Source organism: Crocodylus siamensis, chromosome 2 (genome assembly GCF_052110815.1).
Source record: "Crocodylus siamensis isolate JL-2025a chromosome 2, ASM5211081v1, whole genome shotgun sequence".
NCBI classification, from domain to species: Eukaryota; Metazoa; Chordata; order Crocodylia; family Crocodylidae; genus Crocodylus; species Crocodylus siamensis.
Window position 1 is genome coordinate 210,418,680 of NC_143396.1, and position 26,409 is coordinate 210,445,088.

Genomic DNA, 26,409 nt, shown 5'->3' on the forward strand with positions numbered 1-26,409 from the left:
GCCCCACTTCTCTACTTCCTAGCAGGAGCAGTGAGGGCCGGCCTACTGGTGCCCCCAGACAAACCGCTGCTGGAGTCTAGGACCAAGGACAAAGGTTAAACTTTCCTTCCCCCGAGTATGAAGCTGCCCTGCTCTGCTTAATGCTGGCTGTGACTGTGGACTACAAATCCCAGAGGTACTTGGAAGCAGGAAGAGCAAGAGACAAGTCACTTTGCAGAGTCCTACTACTGTGAGTCTGGACAGCAAATCCCAGAGACCTTTGGGGCAGCAGGAAGAGGAAGCAAACACAAAGACCATGCTGGCTACATGCCAGAGAGTTGTGCTCCAGTGCTCCCTGGCTTCTAGCTTGCATCACTACAGGCTGTGGCTGCATTTCCTGAATCACAAGTGAATGTCTGTTCATTTGTTTATTGGTTCAATCTTTGCACCTTAGACTAACCTGCAAAAACTGAATCAATTCAGCCTTGGGCTTTCTGACTGTCTGTACTTAGCCTCTAAGACAGTTTGGCTTTTCTATCAGAGGAAAGAACAAATAACATGAACCCAATTTTATAACAGGAATGTACCTATAATAGCCTTCTGAACTGCATTTCTTGATTCCTTTTATCATCTCCTGATGGGTGATTTTAAATTCACTTCCTGGATAGAGAAGAGTGGCCATAACAGCAGCTTTGGAATGAGTATGGATTACAGCACTTGCTCCTAGAGGGAGAAGAATAAACACAATTTTCTATAATTCATGCTAAACTATGGCTCTCTACTGTATATTAAGAAGCTTATTTTCATATATTCAACTTATTTCTGTTGGGTAAACTTACTTGCAAAGGATAAATGTTCAGATATATAGAGAAGTAAAAGATATGATAAAGGAAAGTAATTAGTGGAATTACTTCCTCTTTAACAATTTCTTTGCATCCATTTTTCTGAGCAGGGACCCGATCATCCCCTCAACCGGGATTCCTAACTGATCCAGGGGAGGCGCAGCCAGGCCCAGGGTCAGTGAGGACCTAGTCAGGAAACTTCTAGTGGGACTAGACATGTTCAGATCAGCAGGTCCTGACGATCTCCACCCCTGAGTGCTGAGGGAAATAGCAGGGGTCACTGTGGGACCCCTGACACAGCTTTACGAGCACTCATGGTGCTCTGGCGAGGTGCCAGAGACTGGAAAAGGGCCAATGTGATCCCCATTTTCAAAAAAGGGAGGAAGGAGGACCCAGGAAACTATACGCCTGTTAGTCTTACCTCAGTCCTGGGGAAGCTCTTTGAGAAAATTATTCAGGAGCACATCTGCGAGGGACCAGCAGGGGAGATTATGCTTAGGGGCAACCAACATGGGTTCACTAGAGGTAGGTCCTGTCAGACCAACCTGGTGGCCTTCTACGACCAGGTCACCAAATCCTTGGATGCAGGTGTTGTGGTGGACATAGTCTTTCTGGACTTTAAGAAGGCCTTCGACACTGTCTCTCATCCCATTCTCATTAAAAAAATTAGGCGACTGTGGTATCAATGCCTACATAGTCAGATGGATTGCAAATTGGCTGGAGGGCCGCACCCAGAAAGTAGTGGTGGACAGGTCATTTTTGACCTGGAGGGATGTGGGCAGTGGGGCTCCCCAGGGCTTGGTCCTCGGGCCCGCATTGTTAAACATCATCATCAGTGACTTGGACAAGGGGGAGAAAAGTGCCTTGTTTAAATTCATGGATGACACTAAGATGTGGGGAGAAGTGGGCATGCTAGAGAGGGACAGCCTGCAACTAGATCTGGACAGGTTACAGGGGTGGGCAATGAGAACAAGATGGGTTTCAATACTGACAAGTGCAAGGTGATGCACCCGGGGAGGAAGAACCAGCACCATACCTACAGGCTGGGGAACTCTCTTTTCGTCAGCACAGAGGCAGAAAAGGATCTTGGAGTCAGTATTGATTCCAAGATGAACGTGGGCCGCCAATGTGAGGATGCGGTCAGGAAGGCTAACCGCACCTTGTCATACATGTACAGATGCATCACTAGCAGGTCCAAGGAGGTGATCCTCCCCCTTTATGTGATACTGGTCAGGCCGCAGTTGGAGTACTGCGTCCAGTTCTGGGCACCGCACTTCAGGAGGGATGTGGCCAACATTGAGAGGGTCCAGAGGAGAGCCACTCGCATGATCAGGGGACGGCAAGGCAGGCCCTACAAGGGGAGGCTACGGGACCTGAACCTGTTCAGCCTCCACAAGAGAAGGCTGAGGGGATCTGGTGGCCATCTATAAACTGGCCAAGGGGGACCAACAGGCAATGGGCGAGTCCCTGTTTCCCTAAGCACTACCAGGAGTAACAAGGAATAACGGCCATAAGTTGACTGAGAGTAGATTCAGGCTCGATATCAGGAAGCACTACTTCACAGTCAGGGCGGCTACTATCTGGAACCAACTTCTAAGGGAAGTGGTGCTCGCTTCTACCTGGAGGTCTTCAAAAGGAGGCTAGATAGTCACTTAGCCGGGGTCGTTTGACCCCAGCATTCTTTCCTGCCCATGGCAGGGGGTTGGACTTGATGATCTGCTCAGGTCCCTTCCAACCCTACCAACTATGAAACTATGGAACAGTTATGTTAGCTTTAGGATGTCAGTGGGCCAGTTTTCCAAGTAAACCTCCTCCCTGATTCATCTACTCATATTTCCCTGTCTTACGGTTACTGAAACAATGCAATTATTTTATTAAACTATTGGGTTTCGAAAGAAGTCCAAAATACACTTATCTATGGCAGAAGACTGCAAAGAAGCTTCAGAAGGGGCAAAGAGTTTATTTGTTGTTTACCTCTTATAGTGTAGGCATTCATGAAAAGAGGGGTGCATTGGCTTTTCTTTAGCTTCTTCTGTGGTGGAGGCACACTAATGTCTCGTTCTTCTATGTCACAAACAAACAGATCTTCTGGCTGAGGAATAGGTGGAAGTAGTTAAGCACTGTGACACTTGTCCCATCAAACAAACTTGCTTTTATTTTGGGGAGACGCACAAGACATTTAATAAAAAAACCTGTGTGTGTTTTGCCTGTAATGGTGCTGTAATGCACTACTTCAAAACATTATTATTCGTTCATTCCAGGTTTCTGCTATATTTATTCTCATTGTCTTATAAAGCAAACGAGGAAATGCTAATACATATTCTCCTTATTATAATGATATTGAATAAATATTCTCCAATCTAAAATCTGACTGGGATGAGGAAGAATCCATATGCAAAGAAGGTAGATCTGGCAGAAAAAAAAAGGGGAAGCAACTGACTCAAACAGGTACTTGTATATTTTTGTCCATTTCTGTGATATTTTGCAAAAACTGGCCACATCCATGAAATCTACCTCTAAATTTCACTTCCCTTCTAAATAAAAAAGATTTATGTATGTTTGCTTTTAGCTGATTAATGTAAACAATACTTTTCAAGAATCAACGGTTCTTGAAAATGAGTCTTTGTGAGAATCAATGGTCCTTGAAAAAAGTCTTTTTGATATTAGGTACAAAAAGCCATTTACCTTTAAAATTAAGATTCATTGTGCGTGTCATTTGCTAAAGCAAGTACTAAATGTGCATGCCATTTTTTCTTTCCTTTGATAAAAAAGCTAAACTGTCTTAGGGTCTAAGTAGACAAAAAGCTTGAGGCTGAATTGATTCAGTCTTTGCATGTTAGTTGCTTCCTACCTTATCTACAATCTTTGCATATGGGTTTCTTCTCCATCCCAGCCAGATTTTAGACTGGAGAATATCTATTTAACATCATTCTAATGACTAAATGACTGTGCGGTACTCAGTGGTACTGTGCAGTAGGGTCATTTTCGACCCTACTACACAGTAGCTCATTGCTATTGTGCAGTAGTCGCAGTATCACAGTTAGTGCCTCCCGATGCTATGTTGCTGTAGCAACAAGTTACATTGTCACAGCTCATCACTACGGCGATGTAGCATCTTGTTAAATGTGGGCACTCAGTCCAGCCCACTAACTACACACAAAGAATTATAAAATAACAAGACTAGAAGGAAACTCAGATCAGCTAGTCAAAAGCCCAGCTCAAGGCAGGATCATCCACGTGTAAGCCATCCCAGGTTTGTCTACCCTGTACTTAAAACTTCCATTCATAGGAGTTCTACAATCTTTAGGGATAAATATTTCCAATGTTTAACCACTGTCATAATTAGGAAGTTTTCTAATATTTAACCTAAAATCTCCCTTGTTGCAATTTAAGACCATTACTTCGTGTCCCGTTGCTTGAGAACACATGAAAAAAATATTGATTGTTATCCTTTTTACAATAACCTCTTTAGTAACAAGACTGTTATTAAATCCCTCCCTTTTGTCATCTCTTCTTCAGATGAAATACTCCCAATTTCTCCAACCTTTCCTTATTTGCCATGTTTTCTAAAGTTGAAATAAATGTTGTAACTCTCCAATTGATTCTTTCTAATTTGTCCTTAATTTTCTTGAAACTGTGTTCTAAACTACACACAGAACTGCAGATGAGGTCTCACCATGCTCAATGAAGGGATAGAATCACTTCCTAGGACTTGAATGGTAATTCACCTCAGTAGGCTAGTAATTTTTTTTTGGTAACAATACTTTTTTTTTTTTGGTAACTTTGATTTATATTCCGTTTATGGTCCACTAGACCCCGCCAGATCCATTTCTGTAGCACTTCAGTCTACTTAACTGTTCACAGTTTTGCACTCATGCATTTGATTGTTCCTTCATAACTGTTGTGTGCTGTATGCTGGTCCTAACTAAATTGTATCCAGTTTATTTTAGAATATTTTCCTGATTTAGAACAATGAATCCTAATTTTGTCCTTTGAACGGTTTGCAACTGCACCCAGTTAGGTGTTACCAGCAAACTTACTAACTGTATATCCATCTTTCTGAGTCATTAATGAAGATAATGAACAGTACTGGACCCAATACAGACTCCCATTTGATGCCTACTCTCAAGCTAGATACCAAGCCACTGAACTTTATGATGCATCTTGCCACAGTTTTCCACCTTTCGCTTCTTCCGTCTTCTTTTTGTGTCTCTATACCACATTTGACCATTTTGTTACACATGCTTGTGTTTGTTTATTGTATATATGCCTTCAAGCAGCAGGCACTGCAGTAGGCATTGTATAGTCTGAGGCTCTGTGTTGCAGTCACGGGTGGTTGAACCAATGGTATAGCCCCACTTCTTCATTTGTTCCTTGGAGCAGCCGACTGGTACATGGGCAGCTGAATCACTGCCACCTTTTCCATGGTTTATCAGCCCCTATTGGTAAGGACTCAGCCGCTGGAATGATCATTGGTTCACAGTCAGGTATTTTCTTCAGGCCACTTGTTCCACATCTATAGTCATGTTTCCTTGGGTGTGGCATTGAGAGGTTAACTGCTGCATGACTTCAGACATTTTTGTGCTATGCGATGGTCATACAGTGGGTGCCTCAAATCTTCAGTTTGTCTGGATCGTTCTATCCTGATGGCTACTGTTCTTGTGATGTCAGGTGGAGCAATGCCAGCCAGCAGATATACACTGTTTAGGCTCATAGGCTTCACACATCCTGTGATACATCAGCAGCCATCTTTCAGAATGGGGCCAAGGAGCTTAGCATGTATGATCTCTCCCATACAGGGCACACACACTTGGCAGTGGAGAAACTGAGAGCCAGAGCAGTGGTTCAGATGGCTGAGGGACTAGCTCCTCATTTCAGGCTGGTCAAGCCAGTGTTTTGAGCTGTTACGTATAGGGTGTTTCCACAGATTAAATGTTTTGTTCCCAAATCGAGTTTTTCATCGGTTATATAGATGTTATATAACACTGATGCAGTATGCCTTCTTGGGGGAGGCCATTAATATATTGCCTCAATCTGTTTTGCTTCTCATCCAGTCTGACAAAAAAACCCATCTGTATTCAAGCAGGGCTTGTGTCAGCTATGTAAGGTGTAGATATTTTGTCATTTCCAGGGCTCTGTGGAGCAGTTGTTAGTGGTTAACTGTATCATAGGCAGCTATTAAGTTGACAAACGCAGCTCTGGTGATTTGGCCTCTTTCAAAGCTATCCTCAGTATGTTAAACCAGATTGAGTAGCTGGCTCATTGTTTATTTTTCCAGGGCAAAAAAACAACCTGTTTGGGGATTAGGTGTTTACCTACGTATGGGACAAACCAGTGCAGTATCAGTTTATGTGTGTGTGTGTGTGTGAGGCTATGGGGAAGGGGGAACGCTCAGTGGTCCTAGGTATAACCTAAAACTACACCCTGCTGGAATAGGGAGGCCTGGTGGTCCTGCCTGTGGTGGGGCAGGACCAATCAAATACCAGGACCAAGAACATACCTGGTGTAAGGCAGGTCGGGGTGCCTAAATCCCTGCCCTTGCCTTTGGGTGGGTTACCAGGGGAGAGGAGGCCAGATAAGCTTATTGAGAAGCACCTGAGTCCTATGTGGTGTTGGACCCTGGAGTGGGGGGGCAGGCACACTGAATGAGCAGCACCTGAGCCCAAGCAGATGTAAGACCCTGGGCCCTGAGAGTTTCAGGGTGCAGTTGCAGGGCCAGTTAACCTCTGGGAGTAGCAGCTGAGCCCTAGGGGATGGAAGACCCCAGGCCCTAGGGAAAAGGGGTGGAGTTGTGGCCTGAGGGGTGTAGTGGTCCAGTGAGGGGACAGGGGCAAAGCAGGCCCATAGCTGAGCAACTGCTTAGTCCTGTTCAGGTGAGGGTCATGGGAGAGGCACAAAAGACCACATCAGGGCTGGCTGAGGGGTGTAGAGAAGCCTGAGGATCTCCAAGGAGTAGAGCAGAGTGAGTGTTGCTTGGATAGGCAGTATGCAAGAGACTGAGTGAGAGCCAATGGAGTGCGAGAGGCCCCGGTGAGAGAGGGGTGGTGTGTGTGTGGCCCTAAAGCAGGCAGTGTGCTAAAGATACAACTGTGTGCCCAGTCTGGCCCAGCCTTGAGCTGAAGTATCATCACACAGTGAGGCATCAGTAAGGCATGGGACATGTAGGGATGGTAGGAATGTGTACTTATCGCCCACAGGCATTTGGGCGCACAAAGGGCAGCCTCCCATCTATTTAACATCACAATTAGTTATCAATCAGGTGTGGTAGGTGAGCAAGGTGGGTGGTTTGCCCAGAGACAAGCGTGGGGCCATATTAATACTGGGCCTCAAAGGCACCTTTTGTCATAGTGTGGCATAGCAGAGAGAGAGGTCTGAAGCTCTTTGGATCAGCTGGATCTTTCCCTGTCTTTAGAAGCGCCACTATCTGAGTGCCATTATGTTGCCATATCTTTGGAATTTTTTAACTAGCTGTGCATGAGTTGTATACACAAAGGAGCCATTCTTGAGTCTGGGGGCTGAGAAGGTCTTTGGAGTACTTGTACCTTTCCAGTCTGAGTTCTTTTTTTTTTGTTTTTGTTTTTTGTGCTTTTCCCATTGAGAAGCATCTGGTGAACAATTTGGTTAGTGGTGACATTATGATGTTGATTTACATTTCATGGGTTGTTGCTTAGTTTATGTATAGCAGCTCACACCTTTGTACTATTATGTATTATATTATTTGACTCGATCAGAGTCTGCCAGGATTTCCCGAGTTTTTCTGTGATTAACATGAGCTCACCTGTAGTGATGGTGTTTGCTGAAAAAGGGTCTAGCTCATACTGTCATCTGTAGTCTTTGTATAAGCCAGTGGTTTGAGGAGTGAGGCCTGGGATGTAATTCATGTGACAGGCAGCCCCATGGGATGCTCTTCCTTGCAGACTTCTGTACAGCTTTCATGAACTGGTCATAGTTCCCAGGCAAAGCTTTGATGGTTTTGACGTCAAGGTATTCTGAAAAGCCTTTCCAGTTTGCCTTTTTAAGGTTGAAACATCAGCAAAATGACACTGTTATAGGTGTTACTGTGCTTTGATCTGAATCCAGAATGCCAATTGGTTGATGTTGGGAATGTGGGCTAGGGTCTAATATCATTTTATTACCTAGTCCAGTAATGGTCTTGCTCGTGAATATAAGGTCAGGGTTGTATCACTGTTTCCAGCAGCCGCTGTCAAATGATTTGGGTAGCTTTGGGTCATGGATTAAACTACTCTGGCATGCATTCAACCAAGCTTCTATTGCTTTGTCATCTTTATTAGTCTCATCGTAGCCTCATTGTATGCTGTGGCTGTTAAACTCACCAATAATCACCCATGGTTTATTGCGAGTGATCACTTGTTAGGTGGTTTGTAGACTGAAATCTTTGATTCTGTTGAGTTTGATGGTCAAAATTTGAATGTTGTTTCTTCAGTCTTTTTGCTGTAGAAATTATGATGGTTCCAGTTTTAACCAATATGGCACTTCCAAACTGTTTGTGTGGTTTTTCAATCACCACAGTAATTCCAGGTATTGAAGACAATTATTATGAGGCCCGTGGTGCATCTCTTGTAAACACAAGACACTGCACTGCACTTTTACACAGATTTACAATCAGTTCTTCTTTGCCATTGAAAAACGTACAAGGTTTGTAGGGCCCTAAACAGGGCTCGTGCCTTTGGTCACAAGCTATTATGATTGGCTATAGCTAGTAAATTTGTAGGATCAAAATTGTGGTTTGGAGTGTTAGCAGGATTCAGAGATATTTATCTGACAGGGTCACAACATGAATGCTTCTGCTATGGCCCTCTTTTCTTCTGTAATCACATTTAATGATAATATGGTTATCATCATTATGTGGAAATCCAAGTCTCAAAACAGCAAAAAGATTGTCATCTCAAATCTGTGGAACAGTGAATCTTGCTCCACATTGTGTCTGTACTGGAGGAGTTCCCAATGCCATAAATCAGTTGGCAATATATACTTCTCTTCACCAACAATACTTGTTTTTGGAAAGAGAGGAATGGAAATAAGACCTTCCCATGCCAGGATGACCTTGGCCTATCTGCCTACATGAAAGATCAAGACAAATGACTTACACATATAAAATGATTTAGAACAGAGGCTTTAATACATAATTATAGGCACACAAAGATGCATGAAATCTGTATTAAACCATCAGGAGAATGCTGAGTTGAAAAATAAACCTGATGTTGGACTAGATTTCAGATCTCTGTCTGGACTAGTTGAGCACAAGAATAATAATCAACAGGACTAACCTATGTAGGGCACTGAAACAAGTACTGCATTGCCACTTTAAGAACATGTAAATACTAATTGGGTGCATCTACATGAGACGCTAATGGCACAGTAGAATAATTCTACTGCGCATTAGCGCGACACAAAAAGAACATGTTAATGTGCTAATGTGCAGTAGAATTAATCTACCGCACATTACTGTCACTTAAAAAGTGTGGGCTGGCACTAATGTATACTAGTGCTGATTATGGCACATTTAGTCTGTACCTGTTATTACAGGTAGTAGACTAAATGTGCTGTAATTACAGTGTATTAATGTACATGTAGACATGCCCACTGAAATCCAGTGGTCTCATGAGGCTAATCGGTGGTATGCACAATTCAAAACTGCTTTGAAAGAAAGCTCAGAATTAATCATTTAAGATGATTTTGTTCCTGTAACAGTGCAGGGTCCTAGGGGTGGCCGTGATCTCCCCTAGTGTCCCTACCATGCCAAGTCAGTGTTAAAGCACCCTCACAATCTCACCCACCACGTCTTTGATGTTCTGTAGTTATGTAGGGAGGCTGCCCTTCGTTCCCTTGGCTACGGTTCTGCTGGTTCTCCCTGCGGCTCGGTTCTATAACGGGGTACCAGGCACCCCAGTCTTATGGGCTACATGTGGCTCCAACTACCCCGTACCATGCCCCAAGCCTCGCAGATGTACCGGACTTTGATTGGTCAATTTCACTCTCCATGCCCCACGGGCGCTTCTGGCTTGCCTTGCTACCGTTTTCTCTGGTACTCGTCAATCACTGGCCCTGCTCTGGGGCTCCTTCGCGCCGCCCGCTCTGGGGCTCCGCCTGCATTGGGGCCTTGGGGCTCAGGTGGCTGTAACTGTGCCTGGCCCCCCCAAATCTGCTCCTCTTCTCAGGGCTGGGATTGATGCACCCCAAATGCTATGCCCTCTTTGACGCCAGGGTCCCCACGATACCGTGGAGCCCCTGTGAGGCCTCCTCCAACCCCTAATAGCCTCACCTGTTCCGGTATAACAACAACAAAAACAATCAAGCCCCTGGGCTATAACACAAAGCTAAACCTCATGACTAAACGTTCTCCAATGTAACTAGCGGCTTATACATCCAGGCCTTTTTCTCTTTCCTACATTCAGGGCTGATCTCTTTCCCTTAGTCAGGCAGTACTCCTTCTTTCTGGCTGCCAGCAGAGAGAGGGCACTCACAGCTTCCAGTCTGTGTCTTACAGTAGTCAGCCCTGCCCCTTCTGGTCAGCTGACTCACCAGGTGTGGGCTCCTCCTGGTTGCCCCTAGCAACCAGCACCTGAGCCACTACTCCGGTTTTCCAAGTAGCAGGCACCTAAGTGCCCTGCTACAGTTCCTTTTCAGGAACCAAAGTAAAAACAGCAGTTGTACCCACCTGAATTCTTTCCTTCTGGACTCCTGATGGAGCAATATAGATGTCATCACTAGGGAAAAAAGTAGAATATTTTAGCTCCATGTAAAACATACATTTTAAAGGATATGGAATTGTAAGGGTAATGTTAGTATTCTCCCTTGTTAATAATTAACTTGCATAATAATGCAGTAACATTTTTCCTGCCTAACACAAAAAGTTTTCAAAATGCAATTCCTGGCCTTCCTTAGCAGGTGGATGGTTTGAGATTAGCCAAGAGATAAACAACCTTCTAAAATTGCCTAGAAATGTCATACTTGGTTTCTGAAAAACATAGTCATGTCCAGCATCTCCCTTCCCACCAACCAAAAATCTAAGACCCTACCCCAATGCATACATTGGTTGCAAAATCCGCATTCCTCAAAATTAAACACAGCAAACACTTAGCAATTCAAGAAAAACAGTGAGAAACCTACATTTGACAAATCTTTAAGATTAGCTATTAGTGTTTGTAATTGTCTTTACCATTCTACACTGTAAATACACTTATTGGTAAATACTTTGATCTGTATAACAACATGACCTTAGGTTTCTTAAATGCATGAATTTTTAACTTGTATTGAAAAACACGTTGAAAAATTCAGTATAAAAGAACGGTTTTAAGTTTGACTAGAAATGAAGGTTGTGGTGCATGGCTTATGTGAATAAATAGCTTGAACAAATCTTTATATGCATTTAGAGTGAATTAAAATGTAATGTGAAACATTTCCAATGAAGGCCATAAGGGCTTCTTGTCATATCTGTAAGACCTGTTCAGCTTCAAAAGACACATTTTAAATAGGTAGTATAGAGACATCTAGTGAATGATTAGTCAAGCTACAGATACATACCTGTTCAGAACAAAGGCTGGATCAGTTTCATAAGGAAAGTGAAGTATTTGCATTTATCTCACAAGAGTCAAAGTACTTTCTCTGGTATATTTTCAATGTAGACAAAACATGTTTTTTGTGAAATATAACATGGAGTTTCAACAAATTTTAATTTTGATGCATTAGTACTAATGAAACCAAATTAACTATTTTATACCTTTCTGTGAGCAAGGCACCTAGGAGTTTTGTATCAAGCAATCAAATTATAAATTGGTTACTAGTTAAATAGAATATGCATATACAACCTTCTTCTATAATTAAACAGTTAATGAGAAACTGACCATGGCATAGGGTCTCTAAAATGTAAGATTTGACAAACAATTATAAATCTGTTTTACAAACTGTTGTCCTATTCCCAAACAGGTGAATTTATTTTTACAGTTCACAGGATGTCTCTAGTGAACAATGCTCATTAGGATTGGTTGCTTAAGATTAAACCTGGAATTCCAGTTGAATGTTGTCACTCAGATTCTACCCATCTTGAAATTTTCTAAGCCTCCTATCTCTTTGGTGCATTGCTATTTGCTTAAGAATGTCATTGCTATTATAGGTAGAGAAATAACTATGTCATACTTCTGTGCTAGATGCAATGTATGGGTACACACTCAAATGTACTGTACCATTGTATTTTGTGAGCCAATATATAAATGAATGAACTGCTGATCAGAATCCTAAACTATCTTATAACTGCTCTTACTACGTAATCTCAGATGTAGCCAGCTCCAACCATATAGCAACAAAAGAAAGCACTTCATACTTTGTTACTGATCAGCACTATATTGATCTCTTAACTTCAAACAACTTATAAAAACAATAATTAATGCCCATAACTTCCCTCTGAAACTACTGTCACTGGTTCGCTGATGGAAAATAAGACGGAGTTGAAATGTAGCCAGGAGCAGATGTAGTCAAGTTTCAGCCTCAGACTTAGAATTTGGAGGCTTGACTTCATACCAGGTGCTTGGACAGCAACATGGCCATGTGGAAGGGTGAGACATCAGGCACTGCAAAGTGTCCAAGGTTTTGCTATTTTGTCAGTTAAGATCAAGTTTATCCTGCTTCTGTGGTTTACTTACTACTGCTATTCTTTTCCTTCAGTAGCCACTAAGAGGAGCTCTACATCCATTAAGATTTTCAAACTAATGCAACTGGAATAGCTGATGGTATATTTCAGGGAAAATGAAAAAGCAGACAAAGGGTACAGACGCACATGTCACTGATTGGGAACCAGTTCACAGTTGTGTGAAGTGCTGCAGCTACAACACCAGGGGGCAGGAGTGAGTACCCATCCCAGCAGGCCTCTCAGTGAGCAAGGAGTGGGGTAGAATACTAGCACCCAGACTTTGGGGACTCTGTGTTGGGTGACCTGTGGCTGGGGACCTTTACACTTTTTTCTGCTTTCCCTTCTCCTCTAAACATGAGTTTAATAAACTGCAATAGTTTGAAATTGACCAAAAGTGTGCTTGCTTGTCTTGGGCGGATGGGGGTGGAGAATGCTTGGACCCATGCTTTTGGGTTCCCAGGTGCTGATGGGGGCATGATGCTACGCTGCAGTGAGTAGGGAATAAAGACACAACTGGCTGTTAGAAAAATAGCTTCTATATGACAAGCAGTGCAAGGCAGCTTGTGGATAAAAAGCACCTACAAAGGGAAAGGGGGACAGCAGAGTTCTAGCTGCATACCAAAATAGCCAATTGCAGCAGCGGGTTTGTGGGGGATGAGTAGCAGTGCAGTGGGGGATGCCTAGAGGACTGACCAGGCCTATGTCACAGACCACTTGATGTCCACACACAACACTGAATCAGTTCAGATTGAACGGTTTCAAAAAAAGCACTTGATATTCCAGGTACATTTTTCAACTGTTCCAGGTGGACTGAAATCAGTTTAACAGGCTTATTATATATGTCTGTCTGCTTCAAGTTTAAACTGCTTTTAAACTGTTTTAAGCGTTGTGTGTGTCTATCCCCAAAGCAGTACTCCTTAGTATTGCATATGCATCGATATTATTTTTACCATGTTTTTGTGTTGCTTTCCTGATTGTATTATCTGCTATGGATACACTTTTAGGAGTTATCCTACAAGAATACAGACTTCCTTCTTAGGCACCACGAATGTCACACCTGCAACACACCTAAATATATAATGCTTTACTGTTGACTATTAGCCATCCTTCGTGGAACTGTAATGCATAAAAACAATTCACCATTTGCACCAGCACTCTTCAAACCTGCATACTTACCCATGTTTCAAGCTGATTCCTCCCCCAGTTCCTGTGACCCAGCCTAATTGATAGAACTGTCTACAGAGGTCTGGAATTAGATTTCTTGGATGCAACTTGTCCTAAAACACACAAAGCCACACAATTAAGTGTCTACTTCAGAATCCAAAATATCAGGGGTCTCAATATCAGGGGCTGGACTCGATGATCTCCCGAGGTCCCTTCCAGCCCTAATGTCTATGAAATCAAATAGTTTCATGGTTTCTAGGGTCGGAATGGACCTGAGCAGATCATCTAGTCCGACCCCCAGCCATGGCAGGAAAGAATACTGGGGGTCAAACGACCCCAGCAAGATGTTCATCTAGCCTCCTCTTAAACACCCCCAGGGTAGGAGCCTGCACCACTTCTCTTGGAAGTTGGTTCCAGACCCTAGCCGCCCTAACTGTGAAGTAGCACCTCCTGATATCTAACCCAAACCTACCCTCTGCCAGCTTGTGACCGTTATTCCTGCTCACTCCTGGCAGTGCTCGGGGGAAGTGACTCCCCCAATGCCTGCTGATCCCCCCTGACTAGTTTATAACAGGCCACAAGATCCCCCCCTCAGCCTTCTCTTTTGGAGGCTGAACAGGTTCAGGTCCCGTAGCCTCTCCTCATAGGGCCTGCCCTATTGTCCCCTCATCATACGAATGGCCCTCCTCTGGACCCTCTCCATGCTGTCCACATCCCTCTTGAAGTGTGGCGCCCAGAACTGGACGCAGTACTCCAACTGTGGCCTGACCAGTGCTGCATAGAGGGGGAGGATCACCTCCTTGGATCTGCTCGAGATGCATCTGTGGATGCATGCCAAGGTGCGACTGGCCTTCCTGCCTCTCCACACTGCCGACCCATGTCCATCTTGGAGTCAATGATAGCCGGTGGGCTAGATTTGATCTGTAACTTTTGGATCGGCCCTGCACACTGCATATGGTACACGGTGGCCCCAGTTCCATGTACTGCAAGTGGTGTGTGTAACTGGTCTGGCATGGACACCTCATAAGCTCCTTGATGGCTGTGTGTGTGAGCCCCAGACTGGAGCTGACATGTACTGCACATGGCACATAGGGCTGGCATGTGCACTGCATGAGGTACCCACTCCAGACCATCCGTGTGTGCTGGCTTTGGTGAGTGGGACAGGTCTATGAGCCCAGTCCTGTCTGCACAGTGGCCCCAAGCCCCTCATCTGGTGTACGGGGTTGGATGATTTTTACATCCCTGCACTATATAAAAAGATTCTTTTTAGTTATAGAAAAAAAACTGCAACAGCATAAGCTGAGTTACTTTGGGCACTTCGTGTGTGTTACTCTAGGCATTTAAAAAGCATGAAATCAGAAAATCAGGTGAGCCTTTGCAGGCAAAGGCCTTGATCCGAAGACCACTGAAGTCAGCAGGCCATCTATCAGGCCTATCTATATTGATATTCAAAAAAAAAAAAAAAGATTAATGCCAGCCCATCACCTTTCCCCATACTGAATCAGTTATAATTGCAAGGTATCACCCATTTTGAGTCTATTTTCTCTACTATGCTTTAAATACACTTTCCTTCCTTGGGTTTGCTTATTCAAACATTGAACACCAAGCTACAAAGGCTAATGCCCATTTCAAGAGAATCTACTCTGATTTAACCATTACCTAGAAAGAAGAGTTACCATTTAATGCACAAGAATATGCATATAACTGTCCATCATCTCTAGATTATTTTTGGCATGCTTTTAAAAGTACAAATAATAGATTCTATCTCTAACAAGCCTTGGAAAGCTCAGGACTTTAATTATTTTTAATCATTTTCCAAAGGCCTACTTTCCTAATTAGGAACTTTGCTATGAATTATCAATTATGACTATATTGTGAGACATAATTACTATAATTATGGCCATATATGGATCACATTGTGTAAGTATTAGAACCGTTTCATTGTCTTGTGAATTAGCATGCAAATAATAACATCCAAAGAAGAAGGTTCACTTCACCAAATTATTTCAGTGGCTTCACGTTTATCCATTTTTAGCATTAGATTTCCTCACATTTTTAGTTAGCATCTATATTGTCCCACTGGAATATTTAAGAGAAAAACATTTTTCATTTTATGAGTGATTGTTAAGCTTCTTTTTATTGTCATATTGTATTGTATTTATTGCACAATTATCTAGTTCCCAAGGGGGCTGACTGTCGCACACAAACTTATAGTTCATCTAAGACAGAATATTTCAGATTTCCTTAATGGTTCAAAACACAATTATTTATTCAACTTCTTAAACACAGGGGCCTTTTAGCATGATGTACAGTTAAAAAATGGAAGAAACATAAAAAGTTGCAGCATCTGCTGGGTAAATATCACTATGTATCCGATGTTAGGGAAGCTGATGAAACCGTAACTTATTAGAATTTAAAATGGTATCAATATTTTATTTAGCACCTCTCATGCAGCCTCATGTTCTTGGGTGCAGATCGGGAATTTATTTGCAAACAGTAAGATGCATATTTATACAAAGATGCAAATAACCACATCATATCATCCTTTTCATAAACTGATCAAGCCTGAATCAGTACTTCAATCTTGAACCTGCAATGCAGTAACATGTTCTTCAATGCACTTGTTTCTTAAGCATCTACCTTTGAAGAGTTGGCTTCAACTTCAGAGGGTATTGCTATTGTTCCAATTTGGCTATTGTTCCTTATATAGTCCTTTTCATGAAGAACCAATTTTAGTTAATTTTGGATGCTGTACACAAAGTTGTGATTGGAATTCTGAAAACCACTGGTCTAGAAGCTCATTTTATAAAGCACAATCTGTCAATATAAAACAGCAATCTTTTGGAGCTCACGGAAATTCGTGATACTTTTCTTTGCAATTTGGAGTGTGTGTAAAAACTAGGCTAAAATGATGACAGCAGGAAAGGCACGAGAAAGAGTTGGATTGCCTATGCCAATTGAGTGAGAAAATTAATGTGCCAGATCTTCTGCTGGTGCAACTCAAGTGTAATTGTCCCTGCTTCAGTAGAACTATGCTGATTTACACAAACTGAAGAGTTGCTTCAGTGTGCATTTGCATGACATCTGCCAGACCACAAAAAATGAAGAATGTTAAATTGCAGCTGTTAATGGGAATCTCATATAAAATTCATTTTAAAACTAACTTCTAATTTGGCCCTTGATGGCATCTTAGATTTTTTAACTAATTTAATTTTAATGGCTTATTTTTCACCACTGTAAAAATAAATGCTTAGGCATTTCCAACATGGACTCCTTTGGATAAAATACACTTTAGTTTTGCTTGAATTAAATATCTATAATCTTCTGCAATTTCTGTTGTGCATTTTAGCAAGCAGTTTCTTTTACCTTGTCTTGTTTTACATGACAGGGAAACAGATCCAGTAATGTTTTCAAAAGCACATTAGAAATGAGAACATAAGAAATGAGAGCTACAGTGGTTTCTGTGTTTAGATTTAAAGTGGCTGTACAAATGACAGCTAGTCCAGATTTATCAAAGAATAATCCTGGAATGTGTGCTCAATTGCCAACTATTTTATACGTACATTAATAGCTGTGGTTCTTATGGAGAGTTTCAATTTTTATGAGAGGGACGATAACCATGTAAACATAGAACAACACAGCACCTGTTTGTTTAAATAGCTTGATGCTAATGTTGATCATGGAAACATATGGAGTGTGTTTTGCAATTCTGAAATTCTTTGCAAAGTTATAGGGAACTATTTAATGTTTTTGATTTTCCTTTTCTTTTTAAATGAAGTCTGTTGAAAGTGAATGTTTTTTAAAACTCCTGGCAATTTTTTTTACAATACTGGACAAACTAAATAAAACAGCTTTGTGCGTTTTTGTAACAGCCTCTGCAAAACAGAGAATCTGCAACAGCTAGAAATAAAGTGATCATTCATAATTTAAACATGCATGTATACGTCTATTAAATAACAGACTTTTATGGACATATGTATGATGATTATTTAATAAGTGTATACCGTCAAATATATAAAGGGAGATATTTTATTTGAAAATAAAAATACAAATACTACAGTAGATACATCAGTTACTTCTAATAGTTTTATATTGAAACTCAAAATTGAAATTGCTCTGAGGATTGGGCTTGCCAGCAGAATTTGGTAGAATTATCAAAATTAAATGTGACCATAATTTTTACATACAGTAAAGTAGTGAACAACAAAACTAGGGTTCAGATGCTGAACTCATAGAAGCACTTGCTCTTTATTGGGAAAGCTTTATTGGTAGAGTATTTTCAGAATCATGGTATAGTTGGAAGAATGAGTATTTGAGAACTATACTTGTCTCATTTATCAAAATATACTTAGTAGAACATTTCCAATCAGAGCAAAGACAGAAAGACAGCCTTTATAAGCTACATGAATCTAATGGATTTTACAATTAAAGTTGTAAGGAATCTTTAGCCTTGAGTTTCCTTCACTGAAAGATTTTACCTCTTTAAAAGGGTGATTATTTTACCAGGTTTTAATAGTTACTGTGAAAAGAGAAGAAAATTAATCAGATCTAATATAGTATGATTCATATAGATCCATAATTACAGTGTTTTATTTGCTGTTGGCATGAACTGATACTTCGTTACACTGCTGGAAAAAGGATTAGACTTTTTATATTTAAAGAGGAAAACCAATGGTGATGGTTAGATGCAAAACTTCATTGTGAAAATTTTTCCTTGCATGGAATTGAAAGGAAAAGGACCAAAGCATCTTGCTGCTTTTGTGAAAGAGCGTTTGATTATTAGGTACACAAGATTTCCCTCCCTTCCCCCTTTTGATGAGTGAACTAAAGAAAAAGTTTAGACAATCTGTGATAATTTTAATTAAGCCCATTCCTACATCTTTTACAGATCATTTTAAAACCTGGACTATAATGAATCTAGACACTGGGGTAAATGTGTATTAAAGTTATCTTTTAAGGAATATAATATGTTCTTAGGGACAACTCATATTTCTGTTGGAAACGATTATAAAGTGCAAAAATCTAGATATTTTACAGATTAAATGATACAGCTCCTATTTCATACCAACTTGCATTAATCATCACCAGGTTTCTTTAGATAACAATACTATAAATTCAATTGCTTTTAAAAGCATCTGTCTTACTGAATAAAAAAACATAAATACATTTTTCCAACATATGATTCCTTGTCCCCTACTCAGAAAAGGACAGGTTTTAGTTGCTTCTTTTACCTAACAGTATTTTATGTTAACATTCAAGAAAGACAAAATGATTCTACATGTAGAGTTAAATAAACATGCATTGATGTGTTATGGCACTTAGTTAACTACTTCGTATGCAGGAAACAGGATTGGGAAAGTATGCGGTGTCAAGAAAGATACAACTCTTATTAAATCAGACTGAAAGAAGTTTTAACAAGCTCTCATATTTAAGAAAGTATCATTTAGATTTCTGTATTGCCATAAGTGTTTCCAAAAATTAAACTCTTTTAGGTTAATCACTTTCTCTTGCAGCCATGTAGACTTTAATCCTGTTGAATGTTGGTTTGGGCAGATCAAAATTTGACAAGTAAACTCTAATCACAACACAACCGCTACAGATTCACAGTTCAGAGGGTGGATTGCTGCTCCCGAGTTGCATACCAAATCAGACTCCCAGCTGGACATTAAGAATCTCAGTGCTGCTGGCACAGCTAATTTTCAGATAAAATGTAAAGCAGAACTCCCAATTAAAGATACTCTTGCCATTTTCAGAAGAAAAGGAACCTCAGCCTTAATGCCCTCGCCCAATTCCAGCCCAGGCAATTATCCTGTTCTTATACAATTGCCACATGTCTGGTTTTCAGTGTGGGAATCAGAGGGCTTTGCCTGGGTCCAGATGGACACGTGTTCCAGAAGCGCATTTCCTGAAATAGGACTTTCATGCTCAATTGGGAGTGGACCCCAGGCTTCAGCTTGGGTTGCAGAACTGTGTCCCAGCTGGAGCTGGTGCTTTGGTTTGTGGGTGGACAACAGTGGTAAACTGGTATCTTCAGTGCAAATGCTGGCTCCCAGCACATGAACATATGAGTAGTGTGCTGGCTTCGCTATGGAAAAGTACAGTATTGCTAACTCCACTGGGTCAAAAATCAAGATAAACTCTTAAAAATCAAGAGTTGGTATGTAAATCATGAGATGCTGTTCTTAAGTATAACCAATATATATTGACTGTCTGTTTATAAACCCCATTAGTCACTTATTTAACTTCTAACAGGTCAGAGCTTTATACAAAAACTATATTACCTTCTGCCCAAATGTCTGCTGAGCTGGACTAAAAATACCCTTTACTGACTGTTGTGGTGTTGAGGCCTCAGCCCAACTGACATGCTTTCTAGTTTCAGGGTGGTTTTTGAGGTCATTTACTCCAGAATTCCTGATACTAATGTCCTCTGAGCAAGCAAGGCAAAATACATGTTCATCTGAAAGCCTGCTTTCTTTTACTGGGTAGGAACTGCTTCAGTTGACATTGTATTTGCACCTGTATTGCTGTAGCTTCATCAGATGTTCTGCCAATTACTAGGGCTGTGAAATGATTAAAAAGATTTGATGGCGATTAGTTGCGCGATGAAAAAAATTAGACTCACAGACAGTGCCTAGCAGGTAAGTCTGTGGAGAGGAAGGGGTGGAGGGGAGAAGGAAGGGACTTGGGGGGCAGGGGTGCAATCTGAGGTCCCCATGGTGAGGGAGGGAGTATGGTAGGGGCTGGGATTAATGGGCTCTGGGGCCAGGGTGGGTCTTGAGACACCTGCGGGTGGCTTGTCTAGAGAGGTGCGGGGTGGTGTGCAGCTCCCTGCTGCTGCACGGATCCTTGGGTGAGACATGGGGGGGCATGTTCCCTCCAGATCTGCGTGTGGGGCTGAGATAAGCTGGCCGCTGCAGGCTAGAGCTCTGTGCCCTGCTGCCTTTGTCCCAGGAACCGCACACTAGCCACATGTCCCCTGCCAGCCTGGTGGCAGGAGGCACAACATGGCATATTGCTGTTCCTGGGGCAAAGGCAGCAGGATGCAGAGCCTCAGCCCACAGCCCGCCTCTTCCCCATGCACAAATTTGGGGGGCACATGCCCCTGATAACTCCCCTAGTGTGTGCACAGTGGCGGGGAGCTGCACCCTGCCCTGCACCTCTAGACGAGCTTCCCATGGCTCTCATGTGACCCGCCCCAGCACCCTATTCACCCCAGCCCATTCCACTCCCTCCCTCACTGAGGGGGCCTCAATCTGCCCCACCCTCCGGCCCATCCCTCCACCCCACACTTCCCCTCTGAAGACTTACCTGCTGGGCACTGCTCTACATGCATCAGAAGAAAAAAATCCCGAGATCTGAGGGTTCCATTGTGAGATCACGCTTTAGATGGCCCTAGGGAGTTGTGCTAGGGTTGCAAGCCAGCTGGGTGCTCACTGGACAGAGGGGTCTCTGGGGATCTTGCCCTTCAGGGGCAGCACAAAGCCTAACGATGGCGAAGCCCTGCTGTTTGAGCCAGCTTTTCCCCAGCTGGGTAAGCTCTGTGCTCTGCAGCACTTTGGGTCTCTCCTGAACCCAGCTACTTTGCTCCCCTGTTCTGCTGCACCCCCGCTGTAATAGTTGTGCATTCTGTGCGTTTTTCCCTTTCCTTTTATCCTTTAAATCTTCTTTATTCCAACAATTAGAAGCAACTGATTAGCAGCTGTGCTACTCAACTTAGTTATTTATATCCATGAAATGACAGTTCCAAGAGAAACACTTACTATAACCAGTGTTTAAAAAATTGCCCGTAGTACAGAAACAAAAGCAAAAAGAGTTTAGAACGTTAGAGAATTGGCAAGCAACTTCCATTCAATACTGATATCCTTTCTAAAACTTTAGTAAAAAGCTGTCATCACTGCTTACTGTTTTCCCTTAACAGTTATATTAGCCATTCTTAAGTAGCTGTTGGCAGACCACATCTTGGAAGTCTAAGAGTTAATAGCTTAAGAACTAAGCAATTTGGAATTTTGTGGCTTTTTTTAAAGTATTGGTCTTTTGAAGTAGTAGTACATACCAAAATTTTTGGTAACAGCAATGGAAACATATCACTGAGACAAGCAAGTTCCAGTTATTTAGGGGTGCGCCAATTTTTAATGATTTTTTTTTTTGGGCTGATACCAATGGCTGATTATTGACCATCCCACCAATGCATACACCCCAGGAGAGGCATGGGGTGCATGTGCCCCCCTAGATCTGTGCACAGATCAAGGGCAGGCTGCCGCCCTAGGGTTGGGCTGCTCCATCCTCTTCCCACCCTGCCTCAGCTGTATAGCACCTGCCCATGCCCCTGCCCCAGGCCCACTCTCTCCCTTACCACAGGGGCCTTTATCTGCCCCCTCCACACCCCCTCCCCCACACAGACTTATAGTGGGATGCTGCTCTCAAAGCGATCGGGCTGCATTCCTGGCTGTGTGCACACTGAGGCTGCACATATGCAACAGCATTTATCAGCAACGTTATCGGCCACATTGACCAAAAAAAGCCGAATGCTGATAATGTCAATTTTCCCCTTTATCGGTGCAATACATCAGTGCACCTGTACTAGTTATTCACATATTGATTATCCATTGTTCTACACTGTAACAAAACTGTACCTGGCATTGACACCCCTGACCTAATTGCATAAAACAAACTCTGACCACCCTTCCTCACATGCCAGATCCAATTCCTCTCTGGGATGTGAGCCATATGCAGCGTCTACTCCAGCTGATTCAAGACAAGCCACATGCAAGGCCTGCTCCTGCTCATCTGGGACACAAGCTGCAAAAGGCAGGGGTCCCAACCAGCCACTAGATCCAGCATGGAGAGAACCCAAGGCCATCTTCCCCCTGCATGCTGCATCAGTTCTGGCTAGTCTGGGATTCCTACTGCATGTGGCACCAGCCCTGGATTGGCTGGAGCAGGTGTCCTGTGTAGCTTTTGTCTCGGACAGGAACTGGCATGTTGGGGTGGAGGAGAGCAGTCCCCAACCCTTCAGATGCCTGTGTGTGGGGCTGATCCGGTGGTGCTGTATGTGGATCAACCTGAGACTCAAGGCCAGCACCAGGAGCCAGGCATTTCAGTTCCACGGGCCACATCTGGTCCATAGGCCATATCTCTGACAGCCTTGAATTAGATAAATTATGCACTTATACAGTGTGAATATAGAGTACCCTGTAATAAAGGCCCAGAAACGGGGTTCAAATCTTATTCATGTTACCATTTAGAAAACCCATCACGAACGATTAAAAGAGAAAAAAATATGTATATATTATTATGCAGTTACTGTAACTCATTTACATAAGAGATCACGCTACATCAGGCATAGCCTAATAGTTAAGTCATTGAAATAGGATCTCCACAGCAGTGTTTCCATTTCTAAATTAAAAAACATTTTTTTTTTTAGATGTTTTAGGGGTTTTTCAAATAAGTTAGTAGGCTACTACAAGTACCAAACAGAAGGCAGGACATGGTAGCATTTTAGGGCGCTGACAGTCACAGAACCTCCCCCCCCAAAAACCCCCCCCCCCATGCTCTACCAGAAGAAGCAGTGCATTAGTTCAACCTGACTCCACAGCGTCTGTACAGATTGGGTATTACAGCTTTTGGCACATTTAGTGAAAGCCAATTCAATCAGCTATTAGATAAAAGCACCAAAATAGCTGCCGGCTTCTTCACGTCTGGGGTGCGCAGGGGTGAGGCCCCATACACTGCTTAGGTCATCTGTAGCCTCAGCGTAGCACGGAGGCAGCAAGGAGCACAGCCCAGCAACATGGAGAGCTGTGTGCAGCTACTAAGTTTGTGGTGGTGGAAGGGGCAGGGAGGTGGGGGGAAGATCAATGCCCCTTGCAGTGAGCGAGTGAGTGGGGCAGGGGCAGTCACTGCCCAGCTGGGGTGGGTAGGGTGTGGGACAGAGGGACACGGGGTCAGGGGGTGGCTCCCGGCACTGTGTGCACCCCAGCAGGACACAGGCTGGGGGGGACATGCGCCCCCGGACCTGTGCATGGGGGAGGGGCTGCTGCTGCAGGTTCCGGCCAGGGCTGTACTGGGCTCTTCCTGGTGTGTGGAGGCTGTGCTTGGGGCTGCGGGACTGCACTCAGGCTGCGCTCCTGACACGTGGTGGCTACGCTCAGGGCGGGTGGCAGTGGTGTTGCGAGGGGGCTACAGGGGGTGCTACGGCAAAACTTGGGGTGGCTGCAGCTCCCCTGCCCCGTAACTGCCCTCCTAGTGCCACCACTACCCTTAGCACATCCCTGCAGCCCCCATGCAGTAGGACAGCCTGGCACAGCCCCAGCCCACAGTGGCAGCCCGTTCAGATCTAGGGGCACATGCTCCCCCTACCAATGCCCTCCTACAGTGCGTGCAGTGGTGGGAGCTACCCCCCGCCCCGGACAAGCCACAGCTCTGTCCCGTGTGCCGCCTGCCCCAGCCCCTGTGCCACTCCTTTCCTCCCTGCGGGGGGTGTTGATCTGCTCCCCATATCCCTTTCCCTCCCCATCCACTACAACGAACTTACCAGCTGCACCGATCAGTATCGGCAGATATGCCTCCTTAAAAATTGGCTATTGGCAGTGGCCCCCAAAATCTCTATTGATGCACCCCTACCCTTTGGGCCATTGAGAGAGAATCCAAAGTACCTGTGTAGTCCAGACAGGTGCCTCTATGGCTGTAGCTGTATAAGCATCTGGGAATCAACCCTGCGCATCCTGTGTGGCAGATGAGGACTCTACTGAACAGGAAATCTCTGATCCAGTGAGATAAAAACCACTGCAGGGGGTGTCGATACAGTGGGTAAATACCAGCTCTGGAGCCATTACGCATTTCCAAGCACCAACTTTTGGCTGGTTGGCTCTTTGCATAATTCAACAGTCGTTTTTAAACTATACTTTGCATGTGTGGCCGGTATAAGTTTATTGTGTGATAATAACCAGTTCATTGTATACGGGATATAATGTCCCACAGGGAGCCTAAGAGGTACCTCTGCCTTGCCTTCCACCTGGTCTATGAGAGGTGATACCTTTATTAGACCAACTAGGTGTTTGCAAAAACATTTCTTTATCATTCTTTATTATTTAGGCAATTTGCAAATATCTGGTTGGTCTGGGTAGAGGTGATATCTTTTATTAGACCCACCAGAAATTTGCAAAATATGTAAACAATAAAGGATAATAAAGCCTTTTTTTTGTTGTTGTTTGCAAATTTCTGGTGGGTCTAATAAAAGATATAACTTCTACCCAGAGCTGCTTCCCTTTTTGCCTGTAGACCAAACTGGCTACCCTCTGCATGGCCGACTGGTGCCACCTTAGTCAGGGGGGGCACATGCCCACCCAGCAACCAGTCAGCAATGGGGGGGGGGGGGGTTTCCTCTGGTGGATCTCACTGACTAAGGGGTACTCCTGTGGCGCGCTCCCGCCTGCCCCCCATCTCCCATCAGGGTTCATCTTAATTTTTTTTGGCCTGGCCTGGTTAATCTGCTGTCTCCCAGCCCCATGCACCCACCACATGCGCTGTACAGGATGGCATGTGCTGCATGTTACCACAGTTACTCAAATCCAAGACGAGGTTTTCTCTCCTCTGTCAGGGGGAGTAAGGCTTCTCGTCTTGGACTGTCGAGCGGGCAGAAGGCTACTGTGGCGCGGCCCAGCCCTGTGCCTGGAGTTGGAGCTGATACCCCCCCCGTCACCTGCCCCCAGGACCCTGCCCTGCTCCCCTCTCCCGGGGGGGGGGTGTTACCTGCGTCATATCCCGGTTGCCTCCAACGCGCTCAGCCGCCGCCTGCGCCATGTTGGGGCGGGCGGGACCACCTCTTTGCTCCGCCCCGCCGGCGGGGCGGGGCCGGGGTCCTGCAGGCAAGGCGCGGGCAGCCCGGCGTGAGGAAGATGGCCGCGTCCTGCTGGGCGCGCCGAGGGCGCGCGCTGTGTCGCTTGTTCCTGGGCCCGCGCCCGGGGCTGCCCCCGTCTGCCCGGCCCCGGTCCCTGCCCTTGCCCTTGCCCGGCTGGCGGCTACTGCGTGGGGCCGCGGCGCTGCGCGGTGAGTGCGGGCCGCTGGGGACGGGGAGCGGGCCTGTGGGCAGCCTGCTCGGGGCGGGGGCAGCCCCCCGACCCCTTAGTAACAGCCTAGAGCTCCCTCGTTAGAGCCTGCAGCACCTCGGTTAGCCGGGCGTCCCGGATGTACAGGTTCAGAAAAGAGGACACGGCGGGGCGGATATGCCCGTGCCGCGTCCGTGTCCCTGGTGCAGCCTCTCGCTCCCGACCCGCATCCACTTGCACTCCCTCCCCACCCCTCACTCTCAACCCGCGTCCCCTCACACTGCCTGTTTCCTGCACTCCTGACCCACAGTCCCCTCCCCCCTTCCCCTGGTGCTCCTCACTCCTGACCCGCATCCCCCTGCCTCTGTGTCCCTCACTCCCGACCCACAGCCCTCTGCCCTCCCAGGGTTCCTCAGTCCTGACCTGCATCCTCCTGCCCTCCCAGTACCCCTCACTCCCGACCTGCAGCCCCCTGCCCCCCACCCCCAGTCCTCCTGGTGCCCCTGCAGTCCCTTGCTTGCAGGAACCCACAGCCCCCTTCCTGCCCAGCTCTCCTGGTGCTCCTTGCTCCCAGCCCACAGCTGCTTGCCTGCCATTCCCCACCTTGCTGGTGCCTCTCACTCCTCACCCACAGCCCCGTGGGCACTGTCTGTAGTGTGCTCTGCTCAGTGTCCCCCTCTTAACACTCTTGCCTTGAACCTTTGTTCTCCACTCCTGTCCCTGTTTTCGT

General features: G+C 44.5%; 2 protein-coding genes across 2 annotated transcripts in view; one reads left to right on the plus strand and one right to left on the minus strand.

Moving 5' to 3' along the window:
• Nucleotides 1-25,478, minus strand: part of APIP (APAF1 interacting protein) — a 38,328-nt gene extending 12,850 nt beyond the window's left edge. Inside the window, exons 1-5 of the mRNA XM_090032931.1 lie at nt 25,384-25,478; nt 13,645-13,745; nt 10,501-10,549; nt 2,796-2,913; nt 567-702 (exon numbers count right to left, since the gene is read on the minus strand). Of these exons, the coding sequence (XP_089889057.1) occupies nt 567-702; nt 2,796-2,913; nt 10,501-10,549; nt 13,645-13,745; nt 25,384-25,434 (455 nt within the window). The 5' untranslated portion in view covers nt 25,435-25,478. The remainder of the gene's footprint in view (nt 1-566; nt 703-2,795; nt 2,914-10,500; nt 10,550-13,644; nt 13,746-25,383) is intronic.
• The window catches only part of PDHX (pyruvate dehydrogenase complex component X), a 104,976-nt gene continuing 104,045 nt past the window's right edge, over nt 25,479-26,409 (plus strand). Inside the window, exon 1 of the mRNA XM_090032930.1 lies at nt 25,479-25,680. Within this exon, the coding sequence (XP_089889056.1) occupies nt 25,530-25,680 (151 nt within the window). The 5' untranslated portion in view covers nt 25,479-25,529. The remainder of the gene's footprint in view (nt 25,681-26,409) is intronic.